Source organism: Aquila chrysaetos, chromosome 22, assembly GCF_900496995.4.
Source record: "Aquila chrysaetos chrysaetos chromosome 22, bAquChr1.4, whole genome shotgun sequence".
Classification (NCBI taxonomy): Eukaryota; Metazoa; Chordata; class Aves; order Accipitriformes; family Accipitridae; genus Aquila; species Aquila chrysaetos.
This window is the reverse complement of record NC_044025.1, coordinates 12,804,356-12,818,604: the sequence shown is the minus strand read 5'-3', so window position 1 is coordinate 12,818,604 and position 14,249 is coordinate 12,804,356. Positions and strand designations below refer to the sequence as shown.

At 39.1% G+C, this 14,249-nt stretch overlaps 1 protein-coding gene across 7 annotated transcripts in view; it reads right to left on the bottom strand.

Annotated features, from left to right (window-relative positions):
* Window positions 1-442: 442 nt before the first annotated feature.
* EBF1 (EBF transcription factor 1) overlaps window positions 443-14,249 on the bottom strand; it is a 285,087-nt gene continuing 271,280 nt past the window's right edge. For 4 of the 7 annotated variants that reach the window (XM_029998139.1, XM_029998140.1, XM_029998141.1 and 1 more), the window contains exons 14-17: window positions 13,633-13,812; window positions 9,163-9,357; window positions 8,728-8,796; window positions 443-3,623 (exon numbers count right to left, since the gene is read on the bottom strand). In XM_029998139.1, coding sequence (XP_029853999.1) covers window positions 8,729-8,796; window positions 9,163-9,357; window positions 13,633-13,812 — 443 coding nt within the window. In that variant the 3' untranslated portion in view covers window positions 443-3,623; window position 8,728. The remainder of the gene's footprint in view (window positions 3,624-8,727; window positions 8,797-9,162; window positions 9,358-13,632; window positions 13,813-14,249) is intronic. The other 3 variants (XM_029998142.1, XM_029998143.1, XM_029998144.1) reach the window with 1 other exon arrangement.

Below are 14,249 nucleotides of genomic sequence, written 5' to 3'. Positions count from 1 at the left end.
ACCAAGACGAAAACTTAAATCTCCCTGGGTCTCTGGCACTGGATCCAATGTGCCTTTGCCTTGCACTTTATGATCACCGTGTTTAGAGAGACAGCTCTTTGCAACTGGGTACGTAAAGCTGGATATGCTCCCGCAATCCGCTAGAAAAATACGTTGGCCTTTCAGGCAATCAATAGACTAAAACAATGGAAATAATGAGAATAATGATAACAGGATGAACATTCAGCATTATGGGTGAGGATCCTTAGAAATCCATTAGTGACAGAGGAAGAGGAGTTTCAGTGCACCAGCATTTGCCATGTTTCACTGCATAATTCCATAAATTTCTGCTTCTCCTTTAATTTCAGAAAGACAATTCAGCAGCCTCTGGCTTCTATATTTTATTTTTTCTCATCTACTAGCTAGCAGAAGCAGAAAAATAAACACACAACTAGGAGCTGTATTCACAGACAGGAAGTAACTTTAATTAAATATTGTGAAAGTTGAAAAGTTTTTACAGCTTGAATTTCTGCAAAAAAATTATAACAATCTCTACAGTAGTTAGTTTCTCTAACAATAGAACTGTACAGTGTGTGTGTCTATTCAAAAAGATTTAGATAAGAAGGTGAAAGGTTAGTAGTTTCAGAGATGACTTCATTTTAGCTGCATCCTAGTACAACTGTGAGGAAATAGGCATACTTTATGCAATCCAGTCATTGTGAAGCTTCACCTTGTTAAAACTGAAATCTGAATGTTTCCACTTAAAGCCATATTCTGTAAACAGCTGCATCTTTTACTTTGTAAAAGATAAGGGTGGTGCGGGGGAGATTTTTATAAATTCCCATTCATCAGATCACTATACATAGCTGCAACAAAACAAAATTGTGCACATTGTCAAAGGATCTTTGGACACTGGCGTAGAAGACTACAGACATCGATGGCTAACACTGGTGTCAAAATCGCTATGACTTTGAGTGGAGCTCTACAAGAGTAATTGATGGTGTCACTGGACAAAATATGGCTTTAAATTTGATTATATTGTCGTGCTGTTGCTTACTATGTGAATTAGAATAATCGCTTGGAATACAGAGAAGCAATAAATTGATGTCTCTCACATTTTCCAGTTTTCTCTTCTTTTATTTTCTCACCTTGAAAAAAAAAAAAAATCCTGTTTTCTTCCCTTCCCCCCAAAGATCACACTGTGACATTCTAGTGAAAACCATTGCAAAATTCATACAGGAAGCATGCACAGTTGCAGCATCGTTGTAAATGATTTCTTGCTCGACTAGAAAAAAGTTATATTGTTTTAAGGTAACAAAACAGTTCTTTTGTGCTTTTCAATTCCTTTTTTTTTTTTTCTTAGAATGTTAGTGATGATTGACAGTTCTGGTGCACAGTACAATGTACAAGTGAAATGAATATGATTTGCATTGTTAAGGCATCCAATCTGCTGGTTTATATTTATGTGAAAGACAGAGAAATATACAAGCAGACTTAAGAAAGAAAGTATTTTCATTGAGTTCTATGAAGTTTCTCCCCATATTTAATGCACAAAAATGCGTCACTCCAAAGAGGAGAAATCCCATGCATATTAATAGAGTAAAACAGCATTAGTTTTTGTTAAGCCTCAAAAGCAAAGGATACATTTTTTTTAAAATCTACATAACTAAATGCTACAAGAATAATATGCTACTTTTTGCCATATATTGGAAAAAACTTCTTAACTTACAAATAATACAAAAATAGACAATGGCTTTTGGGTGGAAATTAAAAAAAATGGAAGCATGGTTTTAAACAATTCTAAAAAAAAAAACTATAAATGAAATGTTTTAAAATCACATTTAAACAGCTAATACAACGGTGAATGACCAAACAAATCAGCACTTTTCACATAGCAAACATACACAATAAAATAAACTTGGTAGGGGAAAAAAAGCAATGTACAAATTCCAAAGATAAATACATTATTTATATGGATATCTTACAAAATCCCCTTTAAAACAAACAAACAAAAAACAGAAACAAAAAGCTTTTTTTTTCTTTAATTAATTTTGCAAGTATGTGCAAGCTAAAGGTAGTGAGCTCTTTTTGCAAAATATGCAGTAAAATTCTTTTTTTGTGATATTGAAAAACTGTCTTAAGACATTAAAATGTATAAATAGAACAACAACTTTGGCAAAAAATCACAAAAAATCTACAGTATTTATAACTACATACAAAACACAACAGCAAAGAAAAAATATCAGGTAATGCATCTTCAGAGCTTTGCTGCCTCTTTGACTAATAGTTTTTAAGAACACTTCCCAGATAATGATAGCAAAATTTTTGTAAAACAGAAGCTATGGTTTTGATTTGAAACCTTCCTAACAGCCCCACCACCCACCCCCCAAACTCATGTTTCCATTTACTATTCAAAAGCAGTTACCTGTTGCTTAATATATTATGATACAAACTGAGAGGGTCGACTGATACAGGAACAATCCTGGTGGGAGGCTGATGAAAACGTGTGCTTTTAGACTGTGAGGATGCAGAACCGCAGACGAGTCTGTTCTCATTCTGCCCCATAAAAACAAACAGGGCGAGGGGCGAGGGCTACGCTGAAAACCCCCTACGCCTGATGGCCGCAGTCTGAGCCACGAGACGGCTGTGCAAAATCCAAATGGCATTTTACGCACAGCTCAGGTGACACTAAACTTCAGGAAGGCCACTCGTTTGGAAAGAGTCTGATATATAAGCTAAAGAGAGAGCCACGCTCATCTCATTCTGCAGTTTTAGCATTATATCTAGAGGCACTGGATTTTCAGTTCAAGAGGAAATGTGTTTGCTACTTGCATCTTTACCTTCCCTTTCACCAAATTTTCTTGTTGCATTATTTACACAATTGTTTAGCCTGATATTAAAGACAGAGGTTATTATCCCACCCCTCATCCCGCCCTCGTCATCCAAAAATACCAGCTTTCTAGGGAGTGATATCTATTTAATTAGAACATTAAAAATGCATCGTATTAGCAAGTCACCACAGGATAAGCAACCTATATGAGCCGACCCTTCATTAAATGGCCATAATTCTTCTACGAGAAACTAACTGGCACTTCTATTCTGTCCCATACAGACTTGTATGTAAATGACACCACTTCATTTTTCTTTACACAGCTTTAAAAAAAAAATCATAAATTAAAAATGTGGAGTTTCATCTCTAGTGTCCCTTGTGTAATTGTATGATTTATAAAAGACAAATGGTGTTGAGTTAAATCAAGCCTTAAAAAAACACAAAAAAACAGAAGGAAATAAAAGCAAGCCCCCACCCCCAGAAAAAAAAAAAAAAAAAAAAAAAGTGGATTTCTTATCAACATACAATAAATATATCTCCCAGGTATTTGGGATGGACAACTTGAATCAACACCTTGCAATTGTAGATTGTTAATTTCAGTATTTGCAAGGATGGTGATTTTTGTTTTGTTTAAAAATCCGCAGTTATTGTAAGATTCTTCTTTATTTCTTTTTTATTTTTAAAAAGGCCTGAGTAAAAAGTTCCACTCTGGGACTTGTATCAGATTCTCTCTGAAGCAGAATTCAACCTCTTCATTAATAAAATTCTTCAAGGCAATTCTTTCACATGGGGGGAACAATCATGCCAGATATAGCTGTCAGGAGGAAAGGGGAGGGGGGGAGAAAGAAAGGGGAGGGGGGTTACTTTTGTGCATTATCAAGCAACTTTTAAAATCCTCAGAGCTTTTAAACGTTTACTAGCAATGTACTCAGCTGTACTGTGAATTAAATTGATATGTATCATCCAGTAGAGACAACTATGTACACAGTAATCACGGGAAACCTCATTCTGATCAGAAAGTGCAAGTGATGCTGAAAATAGTGATTTCCTTGCAGAAAAAGTGCACTTCCCCTGGTATCAGAATCAGACCCCAACTTCATTTTCTGATTTTAGTTTCAAAATTTCAAAATGCTCAGGAGGCTTAAACTTGACCCAGCCATTGCCACACATTCTATTACTCTTTTAAAAGCAAAGCAGATACTTGCTCCACGTGTGAGAAAATGGCTGGAGTCCCATAGGCCACCAACACTACAGACCTGGTAGGGTGTTCACTGCATTAGGCACACTAGCAGTGGTTCATTCTCCTCTGCCAGTTTTCTCTTACGAGTTCAGTGTTCAGCCCTGGGACTTCTTATGTATGTATTTCCAGGTGCTCGGAAAAGGACTTAAACTCTCAAATCCAATTTTCCAATTGAAATATGTCCTTAACTGGTGGTTTAGCAGACCGGCGTCTCATGGTTTTATTACGCTTGTAGCAGACATCACCAACTACATCGAGGGAGTTTTATATTAACGTTCATTTAGAACGTCTTCTCTTTTGTTAGCTAAGTTCAAACATTGGTATTTCTTTATTATGCTTCCTAAGCTCATTTTCTATGAAGCCACCACTTCTTTTAAAGAGGAGACATTCATTAAAAGTCAACAGGTACAGACTTCCACCTAGCTTGACCTCCAGCTTGGTCTCCCTCTATTTACCAGGGACTCTATGCAGATCAGACATACCAAGTGTCCAAGTGATATACTGTGAGCAAGCACATCATTACAGGAGGGAGTCATGTAAGTTTATGATGAAAACTGTAACAACAATGCGTCTTTAAAATACCAGTTGTACGGTTATTTGCCAAAAGGTAGAAAACAGATTTGCCTTCAGGTTGGCGGCACTTCATGGACACATTATTTAAATGCTAGAACTGCCTGCCATCTCAGACATCTGGACATGTAATTTCTTAAGGAAGAACTCAACCCTGTGACTGGTGCTGATTCATTGTGCTTTAATTACAGCTGCAATTATTTGATAAGAACAGAGCCAAAGTAAAAGACTCACAGATTTGGGGTTGGAGGGGGAGAGGAGGGAAATGTTTTCTCCACAAACACCACCATATGTGCAAGAATTACAAGTCTAATCAGCAAGGGGAGAACAGCTCGAGTAAACTGCACTGATTAAATGAAATAAAATGAGAGGAGAAGGCGAGAATGCAAAACACATCCACATGTTTGCAACAGACCATCCTCAGAGGTGACATGTTGCAACTATACAGCAGCATTTCAATTCTTGGAATTTATCATTCAGCAATGGTTTTATGTGGAATCACCGTACTGATTGTTTCTGCTCCACATAAGGGCTCTTCAAGGAGCTGAGAATGAGGATAAAAGGGATAGAGAGGTAAGTTGCTTTAAGCCCTACAGGAAGACACTCAAGTGAGTAGCATAGAGGACACCACTGTGTCTTAGATGTTCCTTGCTGAGGTATTTCCTCTCATGGGCCTTTTTGGCTCCACCATGGAGATAATCTGAGGATGCACTTTCATATTATCTCCATAGCTATGCTGTCTCCTTCATCTCAAATCATAGAATGAATTCAATATTGCCTTTTTTTTGGAATCCTTCCTGATTTAATCAACACTGGGTGAAACAACAGCAGCTTTGTTTAAAAAAATTCTCAAAGGGTTTTATTTCATCAGTGTCTCAAATGAGTTCTGAATTCTCACAATTGGGCTGTCCCCTTCGTACATGTGACTGAAAAATGAAGCAAACCCAAGCCAAGCAATGCTCTCACTGTTGTGGTTTCTCCCTACTCTGCCCTTGGGATCCTTACATATGGGCCAGGGTACAGACCCTGAACCACAGACCTCTATGGCGTCAATAAAATAGGTCTTGACAGTGATGGATACAGTCAACCAGACTGTAATTCTGCTGTGGCAGCCCTACAAGGCAGCCACCTGCAGCTAAGGGTGAAAGCGTAATTTTCCCTATCTGAATACATGAAAGAGTCACGTGGGCATGGATCTGAGACACAGGTTTTGACCCAGTTCTCCTTCTAGCTCGTTGTATTACATCAAGCGATTTGATTTGTTTCTGTTTCTTACCTGAGGATAACAATTTTTATCCCTATTAAACTTGGAGATTTCTGGATGGCAGCTGTTTAGCAGAATATAGGGGTGGGACCGCAGTGCTTGGACGTCAGTGCCATACATTACAGCGCAGAGAAGAGCAATATTGACAACAGTGCTCCCTCCTTTGCTGCTCAGATAAGGAAGGAGTTGAGCAGATGGGAATGGGTAGCCTTCCTATATGTGATGAGTGCAAGTGAGCAGAGTCAGATGGATAATTAATCCTCTGTGCATAGTACTTCAACCTTTTCAGCCCTTTCTAAATTTAGTGAAACTTTAAAACAAGATGTTGTTTTGCTTTAGAAAAATTACCTATACCTCAGAAAAATGTCAAAATATTATGCCAACAAAAAATTTTCAAGCTAAAAAGATTCATCAGAACCACATCAATTTCACCACAAAGTGGTCAAGAATCATCTCTCTCGGGACAGCACAGCTGTCTACCCTGGGTAAGAGCCCAAACAAAGGTGACATAATTGCAACTCCTCCCTTCATGGCTTAGACATTACCCTGTAGTTACATATCAGCCATGAACATTTTGCCATTGGAAACAAATGGTACAGATGCAGATCTTAGCTCATTTTTCCAAAGCATTATTGTTTTTGAAGAGCTCTGAAATTCTGAATTAAATTGCAAGGCAAATGGCAAATGATATCTTTTCTGCTTAAAAGCTTTGATATTTCCATTCTTTCCAAGTCTTCATTTATATCGCTGTACTTTTATTCTGTAAGTGCTACATCTAGTCATGCAAATTCTCTCAGCTGTAGCATGTTATTGATCCTGAAAACAGAGATATCAGTGGGAAACGGTGTAGCTATGAGATCACACCACCTCCAAAAAGGGAGGGCAGAGAGTAGGAAAACTCCCACCAATGGGCATTATTTCTTCTATCATATACTAATTTGTATTTGCTGCTAGCAAATTACAGAAATAATGTATTTTGAGTTCTACAAAATTGCATGGCAAAGAGAACAACAGATAAGCCTAGCTGTTGTTTTAGTGAGTTCTGCTGATATCTGAGCTACATAAGGAAAGCTTGATTGCTTTCTGATGTATCCAGAAGCCCAGGAGAGATAAGACAGCCTCCTTACACATGGTTGTTTATTTAAGCAATAAGGCACAACAGGCAGTGCATTTCTGAGTGATTATTACAAGCCTCAGGTGGTGTCAGAAGGCATGGGACTAAGGGCTCTGTGTCTTTAACTCACCAAGAAGTTCAGTGATGACCTAGAAATGAACCATCTTTTGGTGTCTCGTTCCTATTATGAAAACAGAATTGCTAAATAAAAATTAGGGGAAACACTCAGATCTGTGTGGTTTCTGGGCATTACAGATGTGGATGTGACATAATGAGGAGGCAATCAGCAAGCCCCAGTTGTGTCCAGTGCTCTCAGCTCATTCCATAATTGCTTTTCATAACCAAGTATGTGGAATCTGAGAATTCCATGTCTTGTGAAAGGAAAAACAGTGCTTGAAAAAGCTCCCTTCTGTTACTCGCTTTTTCTCTCTACCTGGAATGGCAAGTTGGGACAAGGTGAAGAGAAGAAAAAAAACCATTACCATGTGCAAAAGCTTCCAGCAGTCAACTCTTGGCTCCTTTTTTATTTTTTTAATTCGGAGGTGAAACATTTTTAGCTGTTGCCTTTAAAATTTGTAGCACGTTAGCAGTGCCAAATTTTTAAAATGCACAAAAATTAATCTCCTAAACACCTCAGCTCATCTGAAAATTTTGTTGTGTTTTATTCCTGATGCAGTATGTATTTATAACAAAGTCCTGACCAAAGGTACCCAATGTAGGAAATACGTTCCTAGTATTTTCACAACTTCTGTGTGCGTGTGTGTACATCTGCAAGGATTCCTCCTTCCTATTCACCAGTGTAAAATGCACTGAGGACAATGCTTTCCTTCAGTCACAATAGATCCCAGCTTTTATGAATGAATTCCTTCCACTCTGCCTGCATATAGATTTTTTTTGGCTGTTAATGGTGCTATCAGCGTTATGCCCGCAAGCCTGGTGTTTCTCTTCCCAGAGGCTGTAGAGTGACATGTGGAGTTTGTGGAACTATCCTCCCCCAGCTCTCCACAGCTCCTTCTGAACACAGCTTTAAAAATGACGGATTTTATTCCCTGCTCAATGCTCTTTGGATAATTTGCACAGGCACGTGGAAAGGAAAACAGACCTCAGGTCTGGGGGAAGCACAATGCATACCGCAAAATCTTTCCCACCTCTGGCACAGTTGGAGGCAGCTGGCTGCATCTGCTTATAGAAACTCCTCGGTCTAAGCGAGCATGAAAATGTCTCTCTCAGCACACTAATGCATAGGGAGGTAATTACACAGGAAGGTTTAGGCACAGTGTTGTAAAACAGGCTCAACCAAAAAATGAAATAGGCAGTGCTGGTCTTTGCGGCATCCTCAGTTTGACAAGCTTTTGTCTGTCGCTCCCTCGGCTTAGCATCAACGCTTCAAAACGTATTTAGGTGCTGATGCTGGAATACTTTGTAATGAGAGGGGAAGGGATGCAGAAAAGGAACAGCCACTTGATACCAAGAGTTGAAGAGGCTTTCAAAAAGGCCCTGCGCCATTTATGGAATTAATTGGCGCAGAAGTACATTAATCAGTGGAAACTAATGTTTGCCCTGGTACGAGTTAAACGGGAAAATGCTGCTGTTAGTTTGTAATGTGTCTTCTATTTATGAAAGGCAAAGGTTTGCGCCAAGCTCTGTAACGGTCTATTTGCTCTCAGTAGGATTTCTGCACAAGTGTACTATGACAAAGGAAAAAAGGAAGGGAAGATTGAGTGACGTACTTCAGGAGAAGGCCAGCCCCTGGAGAGACCCTGCAGTGGAGTACTTGCTAGAGTCCACAAAAGACTGGTCTGATAAAGGACGACAACAGGGAATAAGAGAGGAAAGAAAGAAAAAGGATGGTATTAGTAAGCTGAAATATTACTCGTTTTTATCATAACAGTAGGTCTGTGCTTTAAAAGACATAGCCTCTCAATTCAGCAGTATTAGTCGAGTCAGAGATAGTGTGGTTGCCAAACACCTGCATGGTACTAGGTGGGCTGGTGGTGGAGTCCAGTTACTCTTTACAGGAGGAAACTTTAGGACAGAGACCACCAGGGATCCCCCATTGTCTTCTATCCCCTTTGACAACTCAGTGTCGCTTAGAGCCTTGCAAGGCACTAGGAGCTCACGGGTTTAAGAGCAGCCATCTATGCTCCAGACTCGGTTTCACCTACCTTGCAGGCTATTGCCATTGGTGCTGGTGCAGGTGGGAGGAGGAGAAGTTTGCGGTCTCACAACAGGCGCAAAAGCACTCTTCTGTTTCACCGCTGAGACCATGTTGGCTGGTGAGAAGGAGAAAATCCCAGAGGAACTGCTACAGTTTGAGGGGAGGCTAGTGGAGGAGGCCATTGTCGGACTTGATGGCACAACTAGAGAAAAAAAAGACCCCCCCAAAAGGCATTCCTTAGTATTAGTAATCAGCAGGCTGCAGAAACAAGAGAATTCTGCTTCTTGGATGCGCTGGGTCTAATTTCAAACGGCCAAGGCCTTTACTGCAGTTAGATCTCTGTTTGTTCACAGAACGTGATCAGTCACTACAGGAAACCCACTTGTTTTGTTTGTTTTGCAGGTGTTCAGGAGCAGTAATTCTAGGAGCTCTTAAACACGCCCTTAATTCTCTGTCAATGCAACTCTTTATTCTTACAACAACTTTGTCCTGCCGTCCTTTTTCAAACTTTTCTAGCGATTGGCACGAGCCACTGCCCTGGTCCGAATTTGTAATGTTTTTGTGTAGGTGGATAAGAGGGAATCCAGACCGTGTAGGTAACTCAGGGCTTACGAAATTGAGGGGCAAGGAGAGTGGTTAAAGTACAAATCTGGATCTGGAATTTTTAAATTGGAAAAGTTTGAGTTTTTAACTGGTTTCCAAAACCAGCATTTTGAGCCGTGCTTTCCTTGTAGCAAGATGGCTCCAGAAAGACCTATGGGGTTTCAAGCAAACTTGCAGAAGGTAGAGAGGTCCTAGTGGTGATCCAGTCAGCCTGCTTGTCAAAAGTCAGCAAAAATGGTTGGGTTTCTTCCCTCTCTCAAACCCTGCAAGAACGAGGGTTTAAAAGGACTTATTCTGAAAGCTGTGAATATATATTGTTCTGGGATAGAGTTAATTTTCTTCTTAGTGGCTGGTACAGTGTGTTGTGGATTTAGTGTGAGAATAATGTTGATAACACACCGATGTTTTGGTTGTCGCTAAGTAGCGCTTATCCTAAGTTAAGGATTTTTCAGTTTCCCATGCTCTGCCAGCAAGCAGGTGCACAAGAAGCTGGGAGGGAGCATGGCCAGGACAGCTGACCCGAACTAGCCAAAGGGGTATTCCATACCCCAGAATGTCATGTTCAGTATATAAACTGGGGGGAGTTGGCCAGGAGGGGTGGATCACTGCTCGGGCATCGGTCAGCGGGTGGTGAGCAATTGCATTGTACATCACTTGCCTTTTCTTGGGTTTTACCTTTTTTTTTTTTAAATTTTATTTTACTCCTTTTCATTACAATTATTGTTATTATAATATTTTATTATTATTATTACTGTTAGTATTACATTTTATTTTAGTTATTAAATCGTTCTTATCTCAACCCACAAGTTTTACTTTTTTTTTTTTTCCTATTCTCCTCCCCATCCCACTGGGAGGGGGAGAGTGAGTGAACAGCTGCGTGGTGCCTAGTTGCTGGTTGGTCTTAAACCATGACATATATATGTGTGTGTGTGTGCGTGTGTATATATATAAATCTATACACATATATATATACATGGAGGCTGTCCAGCATGAAGCAACCAGTGAGATGGCTGGTCTGATAGTGTTTTACTCCTTTGGTCTCCTGGCACTAGTGTTTTCAGTATCTGTTGTACAAAAAATGTGTGGATAACTGACAGAAATCATGCTTTTCTTTTATCTCCCATTGGAAGAAACCACTAAACCTTTCTCACAATGGCCTGAGATGCTTTCCATGTTATAACTACTAGTACCAAGTCAGTCTCCAGCTTCCCTGTATCCATCAGCTTTGGGACAGTTTCTACTGCTGGGACTTCCCAGGAATTCTCAGTGACATGGAAAACAGTCATATTTCTCACATGACCATTTTATTTATGCACAGGAATGGAGCTGGTATTTCATATCTCACCCAAGATAGAGAATTTTGAAAATGAAAAGCTGTTTTATAATGATCAAGACAAATAATTCTCCCAGAGGATCTATGACCACCGTCTGAATACAGTCAATACAACATTCTCATTCAGCGCCATCGACTGGAGTCTCAGCTGGAATAGCTAAGCAACCAAGCCATCCTGGTATACATGAAATGAAGATCTGGCTTCAACTACAAGACTGAAGAAAATGAGAGTCTTCAGTTTTTCTAAATAAGTGTAGACATAAGGCTTCCTTTTTTTAGGGACTAAACTGATTGTCCAAAATGCAAACCTGCTATACAGGAGGTTCAGGTTTTAAACACATATATCCTTAAACTGTTATTTTACTATATAGTGGGATAAATATCTTTGGTTCATGTATTTATCATTGAGGTTTTAAGTGAATTTGTTTTCATGAACACAAAGCCAACTACTTCTATATTCAGACAGCATTGCCAGTTTCCCCTCTTATTCAACAAAAAAAAGGAAAGGACCAATAGTAAGATCCCATACTTTCATTCTTCATCCTGTTTAGAAACTGCTTATATACATGAGGGGTCTATGAATAATTACATATTATAGAGTAAAATTCCTATCATCTGGGCTTTGAATTATTATTTTATTTGCATTTATGTAGATAAAAATCACCCTATTTAAGTTCTTATTTGAGAATCTGATATCATATTTGTTAACACTGAGGAAATCAATTAATGGAAATTAACTGTTCAAAGTTTCACAGTCTGACAGATACAATCTTAGTCTGAAGTCACTCTATGTCTGGAAGTACTTGCTAAGGGAGAGCAATCAAAGCACCTAAATTGAATTGCTACTATACAGCAATTAGTTTATTGATTTAATTAAGAATGCCACCTTTTAATTTTCAGGTCATGATTGAAGCATTTTCTGATTCAATGGATTAGGCATTAGCAGAATGACAGAACTACCAAGAAAACCTCCCAAAATATAACAAGAATAGAGAACCAGGGCTGGGAAGTGAAGTGTTATTCTAAAGAGGACTTCGTTCATAAATATGAAATAATACACTGCTAGAGTATTTTAAATGCATTACTGGCATCTGCTTCCAAAAAGAAATGTCTCATCAATCATGTTATATTATGAATTCAGAGTGCGCAGATTCTGTGACAGTAAATTCAACTTAATAAGTAAGGTACTTTATAACATTACATGTTACATTATTATTAGAGTACAAAAATAATAACTGGTTAGCAATTCCCAGGTTATAAGTACTAGTAATGTGGGTAAATATTTTCTTCTAAATTTGCAGCACCTAAGAAGCCTTGGAGGTAATTTTTTAAATCAAGGTTACTATCCCTTTTTTAATTCTGAACTCTGGCAATGCAATTCAAAATAATTCATTACTGCTGTTACACCACTAAACTTAAGACCTGCTGCTTAAACCTTGGTATGTCCAGCAGTCTGTTTATCCTGTCCATGCCAGGGTCTCAGCCTATAAACCTATTTACATGACAAGACCTTCCGGCCTGATTCTGCTTCCTACAGATGTCAGTGGAATCCTTTTTTGCCACATGAGTAATGTCAGAGGAATTGGGCAGGTCCTATTCATTTAATTTTCTCTCTGAGCTGTGAGAGCGGCTGCAGAAGAGGTTCATAGGCCTTTACCAATAGAAATGTATTTATATTTAAACAGGTTACTAAACCTTTAATATCAAAATGCAGAAAGTTAGTCCTACACATAAATATTTCCACAGCTGGCACTGTAGACTGTAAGCTCTTTACACTTTGTATGACTTACATCTTTGGGGCATTCACTGTACGGACACTAAAACACAAACTCTAAGAGCCATTGTCACATTTCACTGACTAATACTAAGCTCTCAGTGAATTCAATGTAATACCTACTTACAAAGCAAATGGAGTATAAGCAATCAAGATTAGGCCCAATAGTAATTCATAATTTCTATAAAGGTTATGAACATATTATTTGCTCAGAGGTCTCGGAAACATCATCATGCAGCTTATGGAAATGTCAGCCTTATTACAGTAAACTTTTCTGCCCTTCATATCTTACAGCTGGAAAAAACTATTCTTCCTGCAGCAAATACCCTTAGCTTCATTTCATACCCACTGCAACAAAAAGTTGTGTACTGACAACCGACTTTTGATCCACTCCAATGGACATTGTCACTTACGCCCTCCCTGCTTTCTAGCAATGTTGAGGACAGCTTTTTTTATTTACAGAGTACAAGGTAAGTTATGAAACTATCAGCCCAAATCACAAGAGACGTTATTCTTTTTAAGCTCTTATGAGACTCCCTAAATAAATAAATAATTAATAACAACAACAACAACAATAATAATAATACAGAGAAGAGCATTGCTGGCAACACTAATGTCTTCAAAGGTCAGTGCCTTGGAGAGGAGAGAAAGCACCAAGCTCTGTTTCAAGTGCTCAAAATAGAAACGAGATATTGAGTATCACAGAAAAGTCACCATCTCCTTCTAATGAAAATGTGCAAAACACAGAAAAGCCATATAATACTCACTGGCATAGGGAGAATTGGCAGCAGATCCATTCAGGAAGGTTGGAGAACCGCCTAAATTTGACATTCCAGCATTCCCATAGCCATTCATGCTTGTTGTGACAGAGTTATAATTTGTCTGCTGAGGGGTGGTGCTTGGCACATAGCCATGAGGTGACACGCTGCTTGAGTTGCGAGTAAAACCTTTTGTGGGGAGGGAATACATTTAGAAATTGGTATTAGCCCGAGAACAGTCTCTTACACAAACAGCTACAAGCCAGTAACGCTGGGCTACCTAGTCCAGGCATGGTGTGCACGGGGAGGGCCAGGACTGACCACCACCACCACCAGGTAACCCAAATTGTGAACCCTCGCTGCCCAGGTCATTGCTGATGGGAGCACAAAGCAGAAGGAGGGAGCCTACAGCCTTCGCAGCTCCTCGGGCAACCCATGCCCTCCAGCAAAGATTACCATTGGGTATTACAGGAACACTCACTCTAAAAGAGCTGTTTGTAGGAAATGGAATAAACATGACCTACATTTTCAAAGTGAGGAGTACATACTGACTTAAGGTATGTTAAAAGCATGTGATTTTTGTTAACTCTCTTCTGATGTCGCTCTCATTTAACGCATCTCAAATT